The sequence below is a fragment of the Martes martes genome (genome assembly GCF_963455335.1).
Source record: "Martes martes genome assembly, chromosome: 11".
NCBI classification, from domain to species: Eukaryota; Metazoa; Chordata; class Mammalia; order Carnivora; family Mustelidae; genus Martes; species Martes martes.
Genome location: NC_137899.1, coordinates 86895560 through 86920959, shown reverse-complemented (window position 1 = coordinate 86920959; position 25400 = coordinate 86895560). Strand labels below are relative to the sequence as shown.

Genomic DNA, 25400 nt, shown 5'->3' with positions numbered 1-25400 from the left:
CTGTCCATCTCCCCCACTAACAGTACATCCTCTGATTCACCTCTGGACCCTCAGCATGTTGGTCACACCTAGCATAGGACAGGCACTCGATAAATATTTGTTGGAATGAATATTGTCCAAACTGAGCAGGAATTATCAAGGCCTTTGCTAGAAAATGATGGATTACCACTTTCTGACAAATGTCCTCAGTAGACCACCCAGAAATTCTCTTGTTCCTACCCTGGCACAATATATTGAGATTTTTGTCATTTCCAATGCAGCCAATTTGTGTGGTTACACTCTTTTTTTTTTTTTTTTTTTTTTGCTTAAAAAAATTTTTATTGAGCACCTTTTGTGTGGCAGGTCCTATGCTGGGCTCCATATGGTGAGCCACAAGTGGCAAATGCCCAGAAGAATTTAGTCCCTGCATACTATATTTGAAAGAAACTATTTATTAGAAAATCATTTACTACTAGAGATAATAAGCTCCCTGGGTTGGTTACTTCATTAGAGTGATAGAACATCAGGGTGGGAAGGAATGGTTTTCTAGAAGTGGGAATCGTTTATAAAATAATAATTAAGGTCAGAGATGTGACTGCTTAAGTTCAAGTCCTTGCTCTGCTTTGTACAAGGTGTAAGACCTTGGGCAAGTTGTTTAACCCCTCTGAGCTTCACTCTTCTCATCTGTAAGTTGGAACTAGTAGGACTGATATGAGTATTAAACGTAACAATCCACATTAATCATGTTTGATGGTACCTGCCCTATAGCAGGCACTCTATATGCGTTTGCTCCTGTGATCAATCTGGTCCTTCACCCCAGTGTTTGAACTCCCATCACATATATACCCAACAAATGGGGCAGGAATGCCTGGATTCTGCTTCAGTACCATGAGGGTCAGGGAACTTACTATGAACAGTTATCGACTTGACTGATGGGCAAGGCTAATTAATTGTTGGGTTGAAATACACACGCTTACGTCTTCCACTCAGGGGTTCTCCATCTGTCACTTGGGATTACTCAGAAGAAATCTCATCTCTCCTCTGCAGGATAGCCCCTCTAACTTTGGAAGGTAGCTACATATGCTAGCCATCATCTCCATCCTCACATACCCACACACAATCTTAAATTCTTGAATCATTTTTATATGACACTATTTACCAGATCCCTCATCCTTTTTTATTCTCCTTCAATAATCTTTTGTTTATCACTGTCTTTCTTACAGGTTGAAGATCAGGATTTATAACACAGAACAAATGTGGCCTGATCACAAGTGAGTACTAGAGAACGACTTCCCCACCTGAACACTGTATTTCTATTAATATAGCAAAAGATTGATTTTTTTTTGAAGGACATCACACTGTGTTGACTCATCATCTACTAGCAATCTACAGGAGACTTAAACCTTCCTACATGAGCAACTGTAAGACATCTCGCCCCCAATTTCTACTTATACAATTGGATTTTGAATCTTTGAGTACTTGACACTTGTCACTATTAAACTTTATATTGTTAGATGTGATTCATTATTACATTTTGTCAGGATTCAGTCAGGGGGCAGGGGGAGATCCTGACAGTATCATCCAGCTCATGTGTTATCCTTTCCAGTTGGTGTGTCATCTATCAATTTATCACGGCATCAATGTTATTATCAATGTTATTATCATTGTCATCAATGAAAGTGTTAAGGGGGATGGGGCTGAAAACCAGACCTGCATTAGACCCCTAGAGACCTAGGTGTACATCAGCCTCTTAAGAAATTTTTTAAACATGCCTCACTCATTTAATCAACAAATATTTATTGAGTGCCTACCGTGTATCAGTTACTATTCCCTGTGCTGAGTGTAGAGTGGGGAATAAAACAAAATCCCTGCCCTTAGCAAGCTGACATTCTAGTAGAGGAGACAGATAATACATTTTAAAAAATAAATAATACTAAGGTCTTCTAATGAAGAGCTAAAGCAGGTACGGGGCTACGGAAAATTGACAGTGGATGGAATGGGGGGTGGTCCATACACAGTATGGCTAATGCCGAATTGTTTTTGAAGTATAATTTCATTGCTCATGTCCTATATTCTTAGAGTGCATCTGGACCAAAAAGTGTCCTGAAGTGGGCGGCAAGTTCATTTTCCGAAGTCCACTTTCTTTTATGTGGACTCACGTTAAGAAAAAATTGGTAGAACGATATGAAGAATGTAAGCAGTCATGAAACAAAAAAGAATGTATTTGAAAGGACATTATTCCTCAAGAAACTTCACATTTCTTCATATGTATAGGATAGTCAAACATTGTGAGGCCGTCAAGACTAGAAGGGAAACCAGTCACACCTCTTGACGAAGACTCCAGAGAGGAGAATTGAAGCATTGAAAAACAGAGAAGCTAACCCTTACCTTATTCCAATCCCCATCTTCTCAAGTATGGAGTGGGTTATGAATCCAGTAATGTATGAAAATTCGGGAGGACGGGATGCTCGGCTGATTCCAAAATATGGCTCAGAGAATCTGGATACCGAATTCTGGAAAAGAAGCCCACCAGGGGCAGATGTGAAATCTACCTCTATTAACTGCTCTCTGCTCATGATGCTGATGTTGATAAACTCTTCTAAAGAGTTTTAGATAATCTTTAATTCCTTGTGATATTAGAGGGATTTGATAAGTCCCAGGTAATTGCATCTTCTGGTTCAAAATTTGTATTCTCACAATGATGCTTTTAACATTTATATTCCCTCATTCATTGAGCATTTATTTTGTACCAATGACTGTGTTGGTACTAGGAATACAAAGATGAATAGGATAAATATGATCCCTGCTTCCAGGGGCCTTAGAGTAGAGCTTATAGTAGAAGACAAGCTAGAAATAGGAAAGGAAGCTCTGATAAAGAAGTGTACCAAGAGCTCTAGGATGGTCATCTGACCCAGACTTTGGGAGAATTGAAAGTTAGAGACTTGTATGTGGGGACTTCCAAGGTATGACGGAGTTGGTTTAAAAAAAAGAAATGGATGGGGTGCCTGGGTGGCTCAGTCAGTTAAGCATCTGACTTAGGTTTGGGTCATGCTTCCAGGGATCAAGCCCCACGTTGGGCTCCCTGCTTGGGGGGAGCCTGTTTCTCCTTCTCACTCTGCGCTTCTCGCCTCACTCATGGACTCTCTGTCTCTCTTTTCTCTCTCTCTGTCTCAAACAAATAAATAAAATCTTAAAAAATAAAAAGAAATGGGGCAAGTCTGTTTCAGGTGGAGGGTACGGCGGATGCATATTTGGGACGTCACAGAAATGACTGTGCTTGCTGGGCGTCTGAGCACTGAACGTGAGCTCAGCATAGCTGAGACAGAGCGGTCAGAGATGGGATTGGAAAGGTAAGTGGGACCAAATTATTCAGAAGCATACAAGCTGTGTCACAGAGGAGATGGTCTCTAAGATGTGTGATCATTTGGATGTTCGAGTTTTGACCGGCAAAAGTCAAGACTGCTGCTCAGATGTTTGGCTTGACAACCTGGGTAGACAGCTTGACCACCTGCGTAGAAAGCGGTGTCAGTCACTGGAACAGCAAAATGGAAACACAAAACAGAGGAGCTGTGGAGAAGCATCCAGTTCAGACCAGATCATGTTTGGTGTGTGATGCCTGGAGAACACTGGCCGTGTAGCAGCCGGTAGTTTGGTCTAGAAGTCTGAGGATTCAGGTGTAGGAATCATCAGTACATGACAGGCAATGATAGAATCCACACTGATGAACGAGATACCCTGAGTGAGCATCGGGGAAGAGAAAAGGCTCAAGAGAGCCCAAGAGGAAAACCGACCTTAAGAGATGGGCAAAGTTTCCTCAAAAAAAAAAAAAAAAAAAAAAAAAGAGAGAGAGAGAGAGAGTATGAAGGTGCAGTCAGAGGGAGACAAGGGAAACAAGAATGTGAGGTATCACAGAAGACAAAGGAAAAGCACGGTTCAACAAGTAGGTTGTGGTCAACAAAGGCAAATGTTGTCAAAAGATCAAGAAGAAGGCTGAGAAGCAGTCATGGGGTGAGGACTGAGGAGATGCCCGAGTGGGTGGGCAAGAAAGGCCAGTGGAGGCAGAAGCCAGGTCATATGAATTGAGGAACAAATACAGCCAGTGAACAACATCTACACAGCTATTTCAGAAAGTTTGCCTTACAAATGGAAGATATAATCTCTCGATTTTCTTCCCCAAGGGAAGAAAAGAGGGCTGCCACAAAGGCTTCCTCACCACCTATAGTCACCTGTAGCTCAACTCCTACCGAGCAGCACCCTTGCTTGCAGGCATGCCCTGTGTGGGGGCCCTTGGTTCCACCACCAGTCCTGGATGTGGCTAAAACTGTAGAGTAAACCCAATCTGCCTTCTCTGCTCTGCACCCAGCTCTTCCTCGGCACCTGATCCTTCTCAAGGCCTCGAGGGCCCGCACAGTTTTCCTGGACCTCAGGCCCACCGTGGTGTTTGATGTAACCTGGCCTCTCTGAGCTGCCCACCACAGGTAAAAATCTGGTCCGATATAGTTGTCACATGATCATTATCATTCATTTCTTGCAAGAGCTTATGTATTGGGGCCAGTTAGAAGGAGAAGAGAGAAATTTGGTCACCTTGGAGTCTGGAGAAGGCAGCTGGCCCCACAGCTGGCCAGACCGCCATCCAAGCAGGGGGCCTCTCTGAGAACAAAATCCAGAAGTCAAAATACATGGGTCAGGTGGAAAACAGATGACCACCGCTGTCAACAATGCTGAAGGTTGGTCCTAGGGAGTGAAGGTGAGCCAATACATAATGGAGAAACACTGTAAGGGGTTTGGACGTGAGGGGAGGAGTGAGGCGGTGGGGGGAGTTGTCTAACAGCAAGCACCAAGAATTGGAAATGGGCTGAAGCCCTTGCTCACACTCACAGGAAGCCAGGTACAGTTATGCTGGACAGTGAGTCCATCCCACTGTCTCTGTTATCCCGAATCTTTCCAGTGTGTACTTTCAGCCCTTCGTGACGTGAACTCAAGTTCCCAACATGCACAAGTTCCCAAATCTTATTTCCACAACCTTTCTTCTGCAATAATGCTGTATTGCAAGAGGAAGCTAGACAAGCTCTGGCCTAGGGGGGTGCAAATGGGGAACACAGAGGCATTGGCAGCAACTAACCTGTAAAGTTGTAGTGAATAGGCATCCCTGAGCCTAAGAACCAGGGGAGGAAGGAAAGGCCTGCCAAAGTTCATTTAGGCCCTAAATCAATAACAAAACTAGCTTGGTGGTTTGATTAGTTGAAACAATGTTGCCAAACTGTAATCATTCCAGGACGTCCATGTTCTCAAAAATGCTCACGATGACTGAACAGAAAGCCTTCACTGTCATCAGTTTGTGATTACAGCGCGGAGAGGTGATAAAAACAGTGATGAACATCACAGACAAATAAAATATTTTTGCCTTGTGCGCAGACTGGCTACACTGAGTTTTCAGCTAAAGATTTTTTTTTTTCATTTCACTTCAGTCAATAATCATTTACCCACCCGATACTGCTTTAAAGCCGAGTCGTCATCTAATTCTCATTTAAAGAGATTGAAAAGGAAAAACTAAATAATAATAATACCTCATTTGTGTATAGTGTATGTCTTTCAGGGAAGACATCATAACCCATTTTATACTATCTAATTTACAGTAACAACATTTTTATAATGTAAATACTAGTAAGGGTTATTACCGTTTTACAAAGTATGCATGAGAGAAACCAAGGCATATTGGGATAAAATAGCCAGTTCGATGTAACACATAGCTTCCATTTTAGAGGTATAACAGCTGATTCCTTCCTTCCTTCCACAAGGAAGCCCTGCTTTAGATAAACAGTTTATTAAGGTATACATTGCCCTTACATTTTAAGATGAAAAATATCTTGCTTAAAAGAAAAAACAAACACCAAAATGTTCATGTGTTCTACAGATCAACTCTCTGTCTCAAATCTAGATCAAAAATAATCAATTTCACTACACAACTCTGCTTTCAATCAGCACAGTTCTCACCAACCTGTGCTAGACATATTACTAGTCGATTGTAATATCTCTTCTTCATACACATTATGTTGTGATGATCTTATCATCTCAGCTGGATTTCAAAAGGACCCTTACCTGCCCAAATTGTGCTTATATGTAAAGCCAATGGCACTTTTTTGCGTTTATTAGCTTCTTTTGGGGGGATAACATTTTTTCTGATCTTTTCATGCATTCATTCTTTCATTCATTCATTAATGCCATCAAGCATTCATACATCCATTCAAAACAGTGAGTGTGTGCCCAAAATGTACAGGCACTATTCTAGACGCAAAGAATAAAAACAGAAAGAAGACCACATCACTGACTTCAAGGAACTCAGCCCAGTAAGGGTAACAGCCAGAGAAGTAAACAACCGTAGTTCTGTGCGGTGGGTATGGACATGGAATGATACATGAAAATAGTTTGAGGAGCATTGAGAGGGGATCGGTTTGTGTCTGAGAGGATGAGGAAGGCCTCCTTCAGAAGGTGGTCCTAGATCTCAGCATGCCAGGAAAAAGGGATTCGGGTATTCCATGTAGAGGACACAGCACGGGCAAAGGCATGAACAGGAAAACAGGAGCACCCTATGCATTTGGGGAACTGCGGGAAACCTGATATGACAGGAGGTTCATCGACTATTCTATGGTGGGTTCTATTTCACAATCCAAGCCCTGGACTTCACCACAGATGATTCTGTAAAGGGAAATCTAGGGTCCCGAGGCTATTTGTCCTCAGTCATGGAAGTAAAAAGACATTCTACATGGGATCGACACCAAAGTGCCCTTTAAGACTCTGACCACTTGAGGAACGTCACAGAATCAAAGCTTGGGTCTAGTCTACCCAAAGTCTGTATTCTCCACGTTTCATTACTATTATACTCCAGGGGGTGGCAGGTAAGAACATCCTCCCTCTTCCTCAACTATAGGTGATCACTTAGCCCATCTCCATTATTATTTCAGTATAAAAATTTATATAGAAATATTCCCCCAAACAGCACTTTCAATGCACTATGTTGGATGGGTCAGGTTTTTCCTGCTCACCTCTTTCTCATCATTCAGTTGTGGTGCAGCCCAGCCTCCAAAGGAATGGGAGCTGGGCTTACAGGCTTCTTACAGCAGCCCCACACACTAGCAAAAGGTGTTTGGAAAGAGTCTCCGAATACGTTGCACGTAAGTGCCTGCAGGGACTGCTCTTCCCTGGAGCCTCTGAGACGTCCTGCACGAAGGTCTTCATGAACTGGGTCAGCAGTTGATAAAAAGGGATCACTACAGAACTCACATGGAACCTTCCCTGGAATAACTCTGCTGCTTGCTTCCTCTTACTCTGAATTCCCTTGTCACTTAAGAAAAGCTTTGCATCATGCAATTGCATCCTTGATTCTATTTGGAAATTTTTCAGAGACTGAGAGTTCAAAATAACTCATCTATTTTGGTTCCTGACCAATTATGGAATCCTCTCTAAGACATCATTTCTTCATTCATCCAATACTTTACCCATTCAACAAACATCTACTTCCTCATTTCTATCTCTTGAAGCCAGTTCAATCTGCCCTTTGTTCCCCATTACTTCACTGAAAACACACATGAGAGGGTCACAGTGACTTCTAGGTTGTCCTATCTGAGCGTCGATTGTCCATCCTCACCTTACTGTGCTCTCAGCAGCTTCTTGGCACAGATGTTCACTGCCTTCTGGCTGAAACATTTTCTTTACTTGACTTCCATCCTAACACACTGACTTTCCTCCTACCTCATCCTGTGTTCCTTCTCAATCTCTTTTGCTGGGTCCTTCCTGATTTCTGAATGCTGGAAGCTCCCCTGGGCTTACTTCTCTACAATTACCCATCCAGTCCATCACTTTATTTTATTTATTTATTTGTATTATTTTTTTTAATTAAGATTTTTTATTTATATATTTGGCAGACAGAGAGACAGTGAGAGAGGAAACACAAGCAGGGGGAGTGGGAGAGGAAGAAGCAGGCTCCCCGCTGACCAAGGAGTCTGATGTGGGGCTCGATCCCAGAACCCTGGGATCATGACCTGAGCCAAAGGCAGATGCTTAACAACTGGGCCACCCAGGTGCCCCTATTTATTTATTTTTAAAAGATTTTATTTTTAAGTCATCTCCACCCAATGTGGGGCTTGAACTCACAACTCCGAGATCAAGAGCCATGTGCTCCACCAAGTGAGCCAATCAGGCATCCCCAGTCCATTGCTTTAAATACCACATCTCTTGCCCTGATGTCTGACTTGGACTATAAAAGGGATTTATTTATTTATTTTTTCCTAGAGATGCTGAAGTTTGGGTTGGGCACTGAAGGAGGAGATGGGTTGGCCAAGTGTAGAGGACTGGCCTTTTCCCAACGAGAACAGGAAGAAAAAGGGTACAAAGTTGTGAAAAGGCAAACTGTGTTCAGAAAGAAGAGGCAAGTCTGCTGTGAGCTGAAAATGACTATAGCAAGGTGGGTTGTAGCCTTATCATGAAGAAGTTTGATTTAGGTAAGGAATTTCGATTTGATACTAAAGACGATAGGTAATTACCAGAGGCTCTTAAATAGGGCAGAGATGTGGTCATTCACATTAAAAAAAAGAATAAAACTTTAGTTGGCAAGAGGAAGGCTGTGTTAGAATAAGGGGAGACGGGAGCCTAGAAAGCCAATTAGAAGGCCCCTGTAATAGTCTAAGGAAGGGATTAAGGTCTGAATCACCATAGCAGCAGTGGGATGAAAAGTAGTGACAAATCCAAGGGAGATTTAGAAGCAGTATTGAGGACATGGTTATTGATTAGATAGGAGTTTGGGAGCAGGGGAGAGAGGCCAAGGTTGATGTGTAATGACATTACGTTAAATGGGGGAAGGAGAGCACGTGTGTTGGGGATGATGGGTAACGTTACGTTTGCAGTGATTTTAAGACACCAGTGGCGGATGAGACAGGTCTGCAGATCAGGAAAGAGGTTTGGACTGAGTGTGTGGGTTCAGAAGTCAGTGTTCAATGGTAGTTAAGTCCTCAGAATGGATGGGATGTCCTGGGGAGAGAAAACGGGAAGGAGAGTGATCAAAGAAAAATCGTGCAGGCAGTTGTCAGGGGAGGAGGCTGAGGAGGAGCGGAAAGGTAGCGTGACAATGGGCTAGGGGAGCTCTGTAAGGAAAGGGAGAAGAACCCCTCCGGGAGGAAATGACCCGCAGTTCTCTCTGCATCGGGAGGAGTGAGAGGGTTATGTTTGGTGATTAGATCTGATGAGCACATACTCTGGAGAGTTAAAAGTCAGGCTGGCATGGACGGAGGAAGGTCTCCTCTTTCAAGTCGGGCTGGGAGGGAAGCAGGGAATGGCTGGGAAAGAGGTGGAGTGGCGCAAGGTGTAGGAATTTCTTTTTATGGGAATGGGAGTCTCTGTTACAGCAGGTTGCCAGCTAGCTTCTGCTCACATGTCACTACCCTACAAGGCAAACTCGTTGAGTTTTGGAGCAGCAATCAAACATTCAGTTCAGTTCAATACATATATGCAGAATGCCTGCTATGTCTAAATGCAGTGCTGGGCATTAAATGCCTACAAAGATATGCAGGGTATGGGCATGTTTTGATTTTTCATTAACTGGCCCAAATCTGCATCCTTCTAATGACAGCTCCCTGTCCTCTGGAGTCACAAACAATGTAAGAAGAATTTCTTCCATACAGCTGTACTTCAGCTCACTGAGGGTGGTTTTCAGCTACCTTCTGGGTCTTCTCATTGAATTTTTGTGACATAATCCAATCTTTACATGTGTATACTTGCATAGACATATTTTGTTACCAACTGGCTGGTCTCCTCTGGACATCCATTGCAGTCTGTCCTTTTAAAATGTGGCACTCAGAATTAATCTCAATTTTCCTTATCTGGTATAAGCAATGTACAAACCAGCTGGAACATTCTTGCGCCTCTCCAGGACATGGTTTTTCTGTTTCTGTTTCTGAGACTATAGGAGTATTCGGACAGTTCCAATACTTATTCGTGGTACTTCACAATCAACCCAAATCCTGAGATCTTGTGCACCTAAAATAGGTCTCCCAATTCTTATTTATACAATTGACTTCTTAAAGCCAATTGCAGAAGTTTATTTTTCCCCACTAAATATTGTATTTGTACATTTGGTTTTTATTAGCCAATAGCAAAAAGAGCAAGGACTTAGGAGTCAAGCAGATGTAAATTGGAATTCTGGTTTTGCTACGTAGCTCAGTGACCTTGGTCGTGTCATGATCTTTCTGTCTCAACTTATCAGTGAAACAGGGATCATTGTAACTACATTGCAAAGTGGTTCTGTGGCTTCAGGGAGGGTAGCACATTCCAATGTATCACATGGACTCAATAAATGTTGGTTTTCTTGCCTTCTTTCTCTTCCATTTTCTCAGCTTTGTATTCTTAGCAGAAGTATGCCTTTTAAGTTGTAACTCAAGATTAACAAATCTTCCTTTCAAAAGAAAAAAATAAATTGAGCAGAATTTGAGCCAAGGGCCCAAAGAATATTAAGTATAACAGTGAAGCACGAGGGCTCTGAAACCAGACTTTCTGTGACCGAAACCCAGCTCCACTACTTACTTGTCATCTAATCAGAAGTACATTTATGAAACATCCTGAGCCTTGGTTTCCTCATCTGTAAAATGGGGATGATAGCTGTACTTGTGTTTCTGGGTGTTGGAGAAGATGAACTGAGATTATAGATGCAAAGTTATGTTTGCATAGACCCTTGCACATATTAAGTGGTAGATTTATTATGACCACTTAGAAACCTCCAGGTAAATAATGTATCAAATATTTAAAACTTTTAAATGAAATGACCATGTTATATGGTTTGGATAGGTTAGGGTTTCTGATACATAATGCCAAATTGCTGTCTAGAATGCTTGAACCAGTTTCCATGCCCAATATTGTATGGTGGTGCTTATTTCCCTGTATCTTTAGCCAGGCAAGATATCATTTTAAAGTTCCTGATAATTTGCTAGGCACAAAGACATCCGGTTTTACACTGATCTGTGTCTCTCTAGTTACTAGTGAGATTGGACTGCTTTCATTTTAATTGACCGATTGAATTCCTCCCCCCCCACCTTCTCATGTTCTTTACCTATTCTTTTGAGATGTATTCTTCTTACATGTTTGCAAGAGGTCTTTATATATTAAGGACACAGCTCTTTGCCATATATATATATATATATATATATATATATATTTATATATATATCATATATAATTGCAAAAGTTCTAGAATCTCTCATTTATCTGTTTGTAGTACGGTTTTTATCTACATAAATTAAAAAGATTTAAGTAGTCAAATCTATAATTGTTTTTCTTTTATAAACCATAAGCCTTTACTTCTTTTCTCATGAGGACTTTACCATGTAAAGGTCAAGAAGTGCTTGGGGCACCGGGGTGGTTCAGTCAGTTAAGCATCTGCCTTCAGCCCAGGTCATGATCCCAAGGTCCTGGGATAGAGTGCTACATTGGGCTCCCTGCTCAGTGGAGAGACTGTTTCTCCCCCCCCCCCCCCCGCTTTCCCACACTCATGTATTCTTTCTCTTGCTCTATCTCAAATAAATAAATAAAATCTTAAAAAAAAAAAAAGAAATGCTTACACCACTTTCATCAACACATATAAATTCTCTTGTACGGGACATTTTCCACATTTCACTCTTTAACCCATCTGGAATGTATTCCATTCCTTCTTAGCCATGTTATTCATTCTTTTGAATCAAACAGAATCTTTGGTTTCGAGAAACAGAAAATTGAACTCAAATTGGTTTAAACAAAAAATATTATTTATTGGCTCCCATAAGTGAAAAGTTCAAAGGCTTCAAGGTCACGTTTTCCAGGTGACTCACACAATGTAGAGAGTACACGAAGGTTCCCTTTTCATTTATTTGCTTTAATCCCTGGTGATAGATAGCTCCATTCTTAATAGACTCTCCTTGTGGTCCCAAGATGGCGGCCAAGACTTCCCAGGGTTAAAAGCTCCGCATTTACCTCCTGAAGCAAATTATCTTTGTTCCGCCATTTCTAGCAAAAGTCCTGACATTCTCTTTCATTGGACTGACTTAGGTCACATGCTCCTACCTGAAGCAGTCACTGGGGCAAAGGAAATGAAATTCACTGATTATTCATTGATTGGCTTAGGACAATCTATCATGTCCTACCTCCTGGATATAGAGGTGGAGTCAGCTTTCCCAGGACTACATGGATGTCCCAAAGGAAGCAGCAGCTGGGAAAGGGGGAAGCATTTGAGAAGACAAGGTAAGGAATATATTTTTGAGTATCAAGATTATTGTTTTTTAGTAGAAAGTGAGAAATTCCCTGCCATTTAAAAACGTACATGTTTTATCACTATTAACATGGTAGAAACTAAGAGTTAAAAATCATGAAAAGACATCGTCCCTTCCCCAGGTGCTAAACTCTTTACATTCAAGCTACATAGGGACCACCTGGATACTTCATGGTTTCTAAAGGTCTAATCATATGTGGTTGGAAAAATTTCCTTCATGGCAGAATGATCTATAGGTTCTACGAAATTCTTCTTTAATATGGGTTCCATAGACCCAGTAGAAGTAGATCATATCCCCAACTCTTCCCCTGAATTTATTCTGCTAAAATCACTGGTTTTTTGGCTGCATTGTTTTCTGGTTATGTATTTGGGCCATTCTTTGTCTTTTTTTCTTTTCTCTTTTCTTTTCTTTTCCTTTATCTCCTTTTAACTCAGGGAGTTACTTCTATCACTTTGCAATGTCTTTTCCTGGTCTGTGAGCACAGATCTCTATCTTAACCTAAACATCTTCTAATTTGGATACTGGAGCACGGGAGCCTTAAGTTGATCACCACGGTGATTCAGAAGCAGCGAGACACAGGTGTGCCCACATACTATGAGCTGGTCATGGTTCAAGATGCCCTGTCCAGGGCAAACCATCATCTATCAGGCCCCATGAATGGGATTAGTGGTCTTACAAGGAAAGACGCAAAAGAGATGATCTCTCTATACATGTAGGTACACAAGAAGGTGGTTATCTATAAACTAGGGAATGAATGGCCTCTCACCAGATACCAGATCTGCTGGTGCCTTGATCTTGGACTTCTTAGCCTCTAGAACTGTGAGAAATAAGTCTTTTTTTAAGTCACCCAGTCTATGGTATTTATTATGGCAGCTTGAGCTAAGACATCATCCCTCTCCCCTCTTGTGATGTGCCCGTCCGGGGACTTAGCTTCTGTGGGCCAGCAGTGTCTCTTTCTTCCTTCTTAGAGGTTCTGACCAATTTTCTTATCTTGCCTCAGTCCTATCTCTAATATTTTTGACTCTTTTATTCTTCATTCGTGCTTATCAGCCTTTCTCTGCTCCCCCCCATGGGGCAACACACTTCTGAATGTGGCCTCCAAACTGCTTTCTGGTCTTTTCCTACCTTTCGTGGCCACTGGCCTTCCATGGCCACTGGCCTTCCAGGACACAAAGTGGACCCTCATCTGCTGAGTGTGAGTGATACCAGCAGAGCTAAGTCAATAAAATGCCATTTAAAAAATTCTATTCCAGGGGCACTTGGGTGGCTCAGTCAGTTAGGCATCAGACTCTTGATTTCAGGTCATGATCTCAGGGTTGTGGGATCAAGCCCCACGTCAGGCTCCCCACTCAGTGGGTAGTCTGCCTGAGGTTCTCTCCCTCTCCCTGAGCCCTGCCCGCTGCTCACACACATGCTCTGTCTCCAAAATAAATAAATCTTCAAAAAAAATAAAAATTCTATTCTAAGAGCAATTTATTGTATCATGCACCACCGTTTAGTTATTGTTTTTAGAGCCCTCCCCCCAAACACTACCACATTAAACATATATATTGAAGATACATCCTGATTCTGGAAATATTAAAAATGTGAAGGGGGGGAGTTTGTACCTTGTAATCTAGGAAGTACCGTAGTGGAATGATTGTGTTTCTTAGCTCTGCGTATTAGATGGTCTGCCCCATTCAACAGTACTACCCTGTCTTCATTACCATTCTGACGATAAACATAAGCAAAAAAACAAACAAAAACCCATTTATTGTCCTCAGTACTTTTTGCAGACCCCAGTTGTCTCTGGACATTAGCCCTCCTGCATTATTTTCACGGGCCTGAGCCTTTCCTTTGAACAAGGCCCTACTTCTGCCTTCTGTATGTGTCCTTTAAACGTATGAGTTTATCAGAATATTTCTTAAGCAGCCACATTGATCTTTTTTAGATGCTCCCTTTTCTTCATTGAAATCACGTTTTTTTTTAAAACGTAAGGATTTTATTTATGTATTTATGTATTTATTGAGAGGAAGCAGGGGGAGGGAGCAGGAGGAGGGGCCGTGGGAGAGAGAGAATCCCGAGCAGAACCTGAGCTGAGCACAGAGCCCAACACAGGGCTCAATCTCACAACACTGAGACCATGACTAGAGCTGTAAATAAGAGTCAGGCACTTGACTGAGCCACCCAGGGGCCCTGGTTTTATAAAAATTTAAATTTCAAGTCATTGTATTCCTCTTTTATATTCTTTCCTAGTTCCTGGCCAGACAGAACCTCATGTCCATCTTTTCACTTAACTTGCTCAAGTCTTCTTTGTGTCAAGTTAGCAAGTGCGGAATTGCCTTCTCAGGCTATTACAAGTTCAAGGATGCCGTGGTCACTTATTTTAAGTTGCGTGTCACTTTCACTTCACCAACACATTCTTCTTAGCTGGTAAGAATTAAGCATAGAATAGTACCTTTTCAGTAAGCAATTAGTTTAGATTTAAGTCGTGCCAACTTTATTTGATGCTCTTTTCAGCAGAACGAGCTTGTCAGTGGATGTTGAAGTTCTTCATTACCCCTGCATCATGACCCCATGCCAATAATTGTGTCATTTGTATTGGGAAAGCATTATTAATGTTGCCATAACGGGATCACAAGGCCTGACAACACACGGCTAGTGGAGAGAGAGCATAAGCCAAGACTGGAGTGAGGAGTACTCCCCGGGGCGTGGGCTGTGAATACAGAAGCTGGCTTGGATTAGGGCAGCTAGGCTCTTCAAGGGTGGTGTCTCTTACCAAGGTAAAGTTCAAGAAGCTATTAATACCAGGCAGTCCAGCATGAAGGGTGTGGCCAATGTGTACCATAGTTTAAGGAGATTGCCAACAGGGGTGTGGGCAGCAGAATACAGCCCTCTAGGGAAGAGGACTGGTCTGAGATACGCTAAACAAATGTCAGAGTCATGGTAGAGACGACCAGGGCTCAGGAGGAGGTCCCAAATCTACAGGAAGACTGGGATGTAATGCAGAATGACCAGAAACTGAAGGTGTGGAGGTCAAGGTGGAAGCCCAGAACTGGACAAACATAGGAGCAGAAGGCAGAACGGGAGGGACCTACAGGTGTCTGAGGCTCACGGCAGTCCAGAACTGGAAGGAAGCAAGTTGCAGGGGCTGATGCTGTTGATACATTTTGTCCCCAGTCAGAATGGTGTTTAGGTGTCTGGGAGGTCAGGGAGCTAGACCTACGTAGGTGGATCTCTGTAGACAATCCAGCCTGGTCACTAAGGAAGGCAAAGACAACTGGACCAGCTGCTTTACTATATGCTCCTGTGACAAGGTCACTTCTGCTTTTATTTTCACCCAAATCTTCTCTACCAGGCATTAACCCTCAGGTCTGTGGGTTTCTATTTGTGTTCATAAGTTCTTAACTCACAAGGCTCCTCTGCTTTGCCTTTTTTTTTTTTTAATTTTTAAATTTATTTATTTGACAGAGATCACAAGTAGGCAGAGAGGCAGGCGGTGGGGTGGGGGTGGGGGAAAGCAGACTCCCGGCTAAGCAGAGAGCCAGATGCCGGGCTTGATCCCAGAACCCTGGGATCATGAACTGAGTTGAAGGCAGAGGCTTAACCCACGGAGCCACCCAGGCGCCCCCTCTGCTTTGCCTTTGGTTGTGTGCTTCTTTTGAACAAATGATAGAGCTTCATATTGGCGTAATACAATGCAGCTAGCATTTACTGATGATTTACCGTGTACCAGATACCACACTAGCTAATTAACCTTACACGAGCTTATTTAATGGCCACAGCATCCTTGAGAGGTAGGTATTATTGTCCCCATCTTAAAAAGAAAAAACTGAGGCTTATATGGTTTATGTAATCAGCCTAAGGTCACACATCTGGGACACATAAGAGCTTGGATTTTGTCTAACAACCTATGTGTTGCTAAAGTGACTACACTGACTTCATTTATACTGTGATTCATCCAAACAAGTCTTATTGACACCTATCAGCCACTAGGTTTTTCATCTAAGTATCTACCTACTTATCCATCTATCTTCTACTTTTATCTCAAATGCTGTAACACTCAGTACTGCACTATGTAAGAAGCCGATCACTGATCGGCTTACTTACTGGATGAATTAATGCAGTTTAAAAATGTGATTAGAATTACTATGTTCCCTCCACCCTGCCCAAAAAAGAATTACTATGTCCTCTTTTGGTTGGGGTATTTATAGTCGACTAATAAGAATTCTTCAGTTTGCTTTATAAAAATACTACATCCATCCACATTTATTCACTACAAGGAAGAGAAGGAGCAAAATCTTAAATCGATACTGAACTAAGAAGATGTACGTCATTCCCAAATAAGTCAGGTGAAGGCAAACGTGTTTATATGTTCAAATTTGAGTAGTTAAAATAAAGGGGTATCCATAAAACAGATTATTTTCTTCAGAAGTCTGAATCTGAAAAATCTTTCTCATGACATGATCTTCATTTTTGTCTAAATCAGAGGTTGTCAAACCACTGCCCATAAGCCAAATCCAGCACACCCCTTGTTTTTGTATGGTCTGTGAGTTAAGAATGGTTTTCACATTTTTAAGTAGCTGAGTAAGATTTTATTTTAAAAAATGATACTTTGCAACATGTGAAAATTATATGAAATTCAAACCTCGGGATCCATAAATAAAGTTTAATTGACACCCAGCCATGCTCATTCATTTACGTATTATCTATGGTGGCTTTCACACTACAATGGTAGGGTTGAGTAGTTAGGACAGAGGATGGCCCACAAAGCCTAAACTATTTCCCATCTGGCCCTTTACAGAAAAAGTTTGCCAACCCCCAGTCTAACTAAATAATACAGGATGTCATAACATTAAAATGTTGTTTAAACTACATCTGTTACTTTAGTTTCTAATTCAAGGACACTGGAGTGAAAGGTCATAACAGGTTTCCATGTTCTCAGGACAAAGTCAAAACCATTTCTCTTTTGATATTCTCTACATTCTCTCCTGAGGGCAGGAGCACCTTTCTGCGGACTGAGAAGCTGGTGGTTTCTCTAAAAGGTGATACAGCTCTTCCTGATAAAAAGTCATCTTTGTCTTTGATGGGAAACTGGGGCTGGGCATCCTGGTGAGTGGTTACAGTGTATTACAGAGCTGTAGTGGCACAGAAAGGGATTCTCCAGACTCCATCAACTGATGCAAGGTGGTATGATGGAGTGAGATAGACGAGGAAAAGCAAATTGCTCTTTTTGTCATCACCCAGGACCTAAATAAAGACAAAAATGACTCAGAATGACCAGACACAGGTGAATAGTACTTATCAGAATGTTTTGGGGAGTCACTTAACGTCATAAGAGCATAGCACTGTGAGAGCTCAGTCAATGTGATGGGTCAAGAGCAAAACCGAGGGAGAAGAACGTCCTTATTTTTCCTGAGATCAAGTCTGGTTTGCAGTAAAATTCAGGGGAATATGTCTTATGTATTTTTTTTTTAATTTTTTTTTTATTTTTTTATTTATTTGTCCGAGAGAGAGAGGAGCGAGAGTGAGCACAAGTAGACAGAGTGGCAGGCAGAGGCAGAGGGAGAAGCAGGCTCCCTGCCGAGCAAGGAGCCCGATGTGGGACTCGATCCCAGGACGCTGGGATCATGACCTGAGCCGAAGGCAGCTGCTTAACCAACTGAGCCACCCAGGCGTCCCTGTCTTATGTATTTTTTTGAGACCCAAAGATACATTCTATTATCTTTCTGTATCTCTGCCTCTTTCTCTCCCTCTCTCTGTATCTTTTTATCTTTCTTTCCAATTTAACAGAAGTTTATTGATCATTTATTATGCGTGAGGCACAGGACAAGGATTTATAAGAGAAACAAGTTACAGTGATCTTCCAGGACCTTTTGGCAACACTTAATGTGAACTGATCTTCCCCAACATAGTCTTCTCTCGGTTTCTTTGGTCCCATAGTCTCCTGGTTTTATTTTTCTGGTTTCTGCTTCTCAATGTCTATTGTCAGCTCTTTCTTTCTATTCAATCTCGAAATGATCAGAATATAGTCTTGGATCTGCTTTTTAAAAAATTTTTATTCTATCTACTGTCCTCAGGCAATCTTCTACCCAAATTTATAAATCCAGTCCCAGCAGCTCTTCTGAGCCTTGGCCCCATATCAGAAGTCTGCAGTAGACATCTCCACTCTTACGGAACTCTGATCTCCCCTACAATTCTGTTACCATCCAAAGATTCTCCATCTCGGAAACTGACACCTTTGCTCATACATCAGATCTTGCCAAGCCTCTTGAGTCAATCATGACTCTCTCTCCCTCTCCACAACCGGCCATTTCCATTCAATCCTCAAGTCCTTTAAAATAACTCTTGACTCTGGTCATTTTTCTTCCTGTGCATGCCTACTACTACCGTCCTGGAAAACATCATCTCTCACATAAATCTGAAATAATATATTCCCAACTGGTCTTGCCACATCTGCTCTTGCCTCATTCTATTGTATCTGCTCACAGATAATGTCTTTTAGGCAAAAAAAAAAAAAAAAAAAAAAAAAAAACAAGTCTTAAAATGAAAAACCCACAATGCTAACAAAATAGATGTTGTTCTTCAATTAGATTTTATTTTATTTTATAATGTAACATGAACATCTTTTCATACCAGTCTACCAGTCACAATTTTTAACAGCTGCCTACCACCCATCTATATAATGTACCATGATTTATTTAACCACTTCTCGATCGATGGACATTTTAGCTGTTTTCAGTCTTTAACTACTATAATTAATGCTTCAGCGGAGATCCTACAAGTTATCCTTCAAGATATGTGTGGGTAAATCTACTGGACAAACACAAAAAAAGTGGAATTGTTAGGTCAAAGGGTTTGTACATTTAAAAATTAGATAAATACTGCAGGTTGTTCACAGAGGTTGTACCAACTTTTACTCCTCTTGTCAATGTCAAAAAGTGCCTGCTTCCCAGCCTGGCCACGTATACTATTAAACTTTTTGATTTGTGTCAACCTGGTAGAAAATACACCTCACTGCAGTTATAATATGCATACCTCTTGTTAAGGGAAAGGGAGAGCATTTTTACAGATTTTAAAGATTCCTTGACTGTACCCTATTTGCTATTCCTTTACTCAATTTTCCAAGGTTTTTGGTATTTTTCTTATTGATTTATACGAGCGCTTTGATTTCTCCTCAAATAATCTAATTTCCACGTTCTCTCAGGAATCGTAGTATTTTTTAAAAGCTACACTTCAGCCAATTTTTTAAAGTGGGGGGGGGTGGGCAGAGAGAGGAGAGAATCTTAAGCAGGATCCATGTCCAGTGCAAAGCCGGACATGGGGCTTAATCTCACAACTCCGAGATCATGACCTGAGCAGAGATCAGGAATCAGAAGCTTAACTAACTGAGCTACCCAGATGCCCCCAGCCAATATTTTTTCTAATAATAAGCAAACATTGAATGTTAACTCCATTAAGGAAGCCCACATGAAGAGTTCACATGTAAAAAGTTATGAATTGATTTGCAAAAGTCCTGACTTCCTGAAAATAGCTTGACAATCAGTCTCATATGCATACCTGTATTATTTCGTTTAATTTTACTAACAGCCCTTCGAGGCATGTGTTATATAAACCACAAAGTGAAGCTCAGAGTATGTGAATGTCCAGGGTCACACAGCTAGTAAGTGGTCCACTTCTGGAATCTTCAAAGTGTAGCCATCCATCATTATTGATGGATCATTCCTGAGCTGCATGAGGCTCGGATCCTTGATGCCTTTAATTTCTAATAATTATTGATCCTCTCTTTTTCCTTCTGTAAACTTATCCAACGAATATTTTTAAGTATCTATGATATGCCAGGAATCCTCATGGGCTTTACATTTCGAAGGGATTATCAGCCATAAGCAAAATAAACCCCAAGTAGTCATAAAGTTTTACTTCTATGAAAAAAATACATAGGATGGCCGGAAAGGTGGACAAAGGACACTTTCATCAGGGTGGTCAGGAAGGGCCTCTTTGAGGAGGTAACTTTTTTTTTTTTTAAAGATTTTACTTATTTATTTGACAGAGAGAGATCACAAGTAGGCAGAGAGGCAGGCAGAGAGAGAGGAGGAAGCAGGCTCCCCGCCAAGCAGAGAGCCCGATGTGGGACTCGATCCCAGGACCCTGAGATCATGACCCAAGCCGAAGGCAGAGGCTTAACCCACTGAGCCACCCAGGCACCTGAGGAGGTGACATTCAAACAGACAGAAATGACCAAAAGAGTGTTCCAGGAAAAGGAAACATGTGAGCTGGGCACTTTAAAATAAGAGCAAACCCGCTGTGCTCGAGGAGAAGAAAAAAAGGCCATTGGGATTGAAGTCGGAGGACAGCGTGGGAGATGAGACTAAAGAGGTGGTCTGGGATGGCCTGTAAGGCTTCACAGGCCAGCAAAGGAGTCTGAACTCTATTCTACGTACAATCAGAAGACATGGAAGGATTCTGAGAAGAGAAGCTGATATGATATGATTTATGTCACATGAGCTGTGAGGATAGGGAAAGGAGTAGAAGCAGGAAAACCAACCAGAACACTATTATAGGAGACCAGAAGATGATATTTGTATTACGTGGTGGCAGTGGAGATCAAAAGAGACATATTTTGGAAATGTTTTGGAGGTAGAGTTGATCCAAATTCTTCATGGAGTGGATATGAGAACTAAGGAAAAGAGAAGAACCATGAGTATCTACATGCTTTTTGGCTTGAAGAACTAGTGCGCGGTGATGACATCTGTTTGAAGGAGAAGGCTCCAAGAATGAAGAAGTGTGTATCGCTGTAGTATTTCCTCATTTCCTTATGCAGCCTTTACCTCACAGACCATGATTTTACTCTTTCCCCAATACCTTTATTTTCCTTCCCTACTTGCCCTATCGTCCTTATCCAAAACAACTACTTCTCTCTACTTCCTCTACTCCCATCCACTCCTTAATCCATTATAATCTGCTCCTATCCCCATTATCCCGATAAACTCCTTCTTGCCAAACACAATGACCTCCTTGTCCCAAAATCCAAGCCCTTATTTTTCTTGACCTTTCTCTAGCATTTAATACTGTTGACATTTCCTCCCTTGGCTTCTCTGAAACAACTTGTTTCTGGTCCTCCTAACCTCTATGGATATTCTTCCCCTGTAGCATTGTGTCCTCACTTTTTTTTTTTTTTTTTTTTTGCCTCATCTTTCAAATGCTGGCATTTAAATAGGTTCCAGAGTAGGTCCTCTTCTCCTTTTGCTTCATCTTTTCTCTTGGGGATTTCATCTTGGGGATTCCATCTACTTCCATGAGCTATCACTTATTCTGATGTCCTCATCGTAGATCTCTTGAGTTCTAGACTGTCCTGTTCAGTTATGTATAGACAGCTTCACTTTGATATCCTCACAGAGATTTCAAACTCAACACTGACAAAATCAAACTACTTACCTTCCCTCCTCAACCTACTGTTTTTCTTGAAGTCCCCATCTTAGCAAAGGGTACCACGATCCTCCCACTTAACCTAAGCCATAAGTCTCTTATTCCTTCATCTTGCAAATATAATCAATAATAAAATTCAGTTGAGTCTGTCTTTAATATTTCCTGAATCCTTCCCTTTTCTCCATTTCCATTCTTGCTGTCTATATTAAAATGTCCATCATTTTTTTTTCCTGTAATACTAAAACCACCTCCTAACTAGTCTCCCTGTTTATAGTGTTAATCACCCTAATACATTATCCAAACTGGAGTGAACTTCTTTCTAAAATGGACATTTGATCACCTCAGTGTGCTCCTTCAAATTCATCGGTGGCTCTCCATTGGCCTTAGGGTAAGTTGAAACCTCTTAGGAAGGTATGTAAGACCTTTCCTAATACAAGACCTTGTTGATCTTTCTTGGTATGTCCTTTAGAACTTTTACCACATATTCATACAATGCACTTAACTGAGACTCTCTACCACTTGCTGGGCACTGTCTCTCACCTTCAACTCTCTGGGCACAATTTTTACCAGGACTTTACACATACTACTTTCTTTGTCTGGAATACATTTCTCTTTAACTTGCCCACTTATCTGGATTACTTCTACTTATCCTTCCAGACTCATTTCCAAACTCATCTTGTCTGGTGAGGGACCCTAACTAAACTCAGGCAGGGCTAGGTACCCCTCTAATAAGGTCCCTGTTGATATCATCTCACTGTTGTGTGATCAGCCATAACTCATCTATGCCCTCGTAATCCTATAAGGTCCTTTAGAGCAGGATGTCCTATTCAGTTTTGTATTCCCAGTGCCCAGCACAGTCCCTGGCACATAGCAGGCACTCAGTAACAGGTGAATAAAATCAGTCAGCTCTTTACTCTGTGGCACAAATCTCACATTTCCTCATGCTACTTCTTAACATCTTCAACTTGTAAAATTTGGAAATCTGTGCTAGATGTATTTTTGCCTATCACTAATTAAAATAGAGACAAATAGATTATTATCTCCATGAGGATTCGGTTGATTATTTATTTCTTGTAGAGCTCTTCCTCATCACTCCGTGGTTTTGTTCATCAAAGTACTTGGGTTAACTAAATCTGAAACGACTGAAAGATCTTTCCATGCACTTTTTATATTCTTTCTCTTAACCTGTTGCTTCTATACCACCATCAGGGAACCAGAGATTCAGTACACTGGGAATAAGGTTGATTTTATTTTGGTTGTCTGACAACTGGCACTAAAAAATGATGTATCAACAGCAAATCACTTCCCATTATCATCTCCCCCAAGGTCTCACGGATAGGCATTCCAGTTTCAGTGTTAAATTTTAACATTGCAAAATCCAGCTAAAATTGAAATTTTTATGTAGTGACTTCAGTGTAATCACAGAACTTTATGAATGGAAGGAACCTTAGAGATCTTTAGTCCAGCACTTTCATTAAGATTCTCAGAGGAAACTGGTGAGGAGACCTATAATGGCTTGCCCAAGGTCATCCAGTTTAGAGGACGAGTAGGAGAAAATTTCTGTCTTTCAGTTGACCGATCTTTCTACCATGCACCCTTTTATTTTCTATCTAAAAATATTACCTACATCAGAACCCACCTAATGTTTTACGTAGCGCTTATTTTTAAGATATTGCCTTTGTGGTATTCTTGTCATTAAAAGAAAGGACCTTAAAAAAGAAAGCAAGGCCGTCTCGTCCAGGTGGAATTGGTAAAAGAGACAATTAATACATAAAGTAATGGGCTCTATTTTGTAGGGTAGCCATGTCATCACACTCTGTTCTCTGAGCGCCCCAACTAACCCAAGCTTATGTCTGTTCCCGGGGCCTGGATTCCATTCAATTCCATGCTTTATTTAGTCTAAATGATTTCCCCGGCTTCAATGTGTATTTTTTTGAGCTTCATTTTAGAAATATCATACTTAAATCTGCTCTGTGCTTGAGTTTGTTTTAGTTCTAACGCTGAGGAACAAGGATTCTAAAAGAAATAAAGATGATGGATTTTTCTAGGCTTTACCTTTCAAGAATGGCTTTCTCAAATGGCAACTGGAAGTCTAATTTATTCCTCAGATGATGACGTTTTCCACAGGAATCAGAATTTAATTGGGATAATTTGTTTTCACGGAGAGCCCAGATTTTCTTTCCAAGAGGATCGGTTTGATAATGTTTTACCAGCTAGTGCACGGAGACCAAATATAAAACAGTTCTGAGAAACAGGAAGTGAACCTGACTGGTCTAGTCTGCGTGTCCCTGGCAGTGACGCAAATACAGAAATCAAATTAGGAAAACAAGATATGTGGGTGTGAGGCAATCGATAACAACCCAGGATGCTACAAAGCAAGGAAGAACGCCTTGAACCAAATGCCACTCATTTTAATAACACCCTGAGAACTTTGATTTCCACTGAACATGCTAGTGGTTAGGGAGCGGGATGAGCTTGAGTTCCCTAGCAACAGCATGTGCTTTTGAGACCGTCATTAGCCTTTCAGTTAATCCCGCCAACCCCTTACTTCTAAATGTATGACTGACATTAAAAAAAAAAAAAAAGAAAGAAAGAAAGAAAAGGAATGATATTTCAGAAAGTGCTTTGAAATTTCCAGGAGCAAAATGGGAAGGAATTAAAAAAAAAAAAAAAGTTGTCCTGAGAATTGTTCTCAGGTAAAAGAACTCATATGTGTCCACCCCGACCCCACATTCACTGCTCCCGGTTCTCTGTTTCTAAATCCCCTGTGGGTAAAGGGCAATGGATGGGAAATGGCTGAGAGTTTAAGGCAGTCCCCTCCTGCGACATCCATCACAGTCGGAAAGCGGGGTGAATAGTGGGGTGGGCAGTTTGTGTGAGGCGGAGGCTGGAGGGGGGTTAGAGTGGGAGGGACTGTAACACCCAGGTTTCTTTCCCCTTTATGCAGAATAAATTATCTTGGTGGAAGGAGCCTGAGGAAGGAGGGTGGTGAGGGGGAATGAAGCTATTTTTCCTATTGATTGTTTAATTGCACCAGAGGCTGTTCGTCCGAGGCCGCTGGCCAAGAGCATTATTTTGGTGGCTAAAGTGAGGTTGGGCAGGTTTCCATCCCCTTCCTTAGTTTTAAACAAGACGACCCACAAAGCGCAGCCGGGCTATAGGAATATGGTGTATGCTGACTTTTGCTACTCAGCTGTACCCTAAAGCGCCAAGCCTGATGGGACGATGGTTCTCAAACCCTGAATCATTGCTCTAGCTCTGTTCTGGGTTCGGGATGCACAGCTCTTCTTTGTAGCCTCGGTCAGCTTCGGGGTGTTATTAGAATGTAATTAGAATTAGAATTATTGCTGCGTTTGGCTGATCATCCTATTATGGCCTTGGTCCCTTTCGACCAGACACTGGCTCCTTCAGTTTGGCCGGGTGACTCCTAGTTCTCCCCGCCTCCCCACCTAACCCCCCCCCCAGCCCCCCTGCGCGCTCCCTTCCCAAGGCGACCACCTGCGCCGCCCCACTTACCATCTGCCCCGCGGGGAGGGCCCCTCGGGGTAGCGGTGCCCTCCCTGCACCCGGGCGGCTCTGGGGGAGCTCGGTGTTTGCCTCCAGCCCTTCGCTACCGGAGAGATCAGGTTCCTCCCCTCCTCCCCCTCCAGCTCCGGCCGCCGCCGCCGCCGCCGCCTCCTTCTTGCATGACACAGCAGAACCGCAGCTGCTGCGGCGAGTCCCAACCAT

At 41.9% G+C, this 25400-nt stretch overlaps 1 protein-coding gene across 1 annotated transcript; it reads right to left on the bottom strand.

The window, feature by feature from the left end:
- LOC308352003 (uncharacterized protein) lies at window positions 1–25400 on the bottom strand (the record flags this gene model as incomplete). Its single annotated transcript, XM_080818009.1, has 3 exons — window positions 1–68; window positions 2368–2492; window positions 25188–25400. 3 exons carry the CDS (start codon window positions 25398–25400, stop codon window positions 17–19), a joined length of 390 nt encoding a protein of 129 aa, XP_080674135.1. The 3' UTR covers window positions 1–16.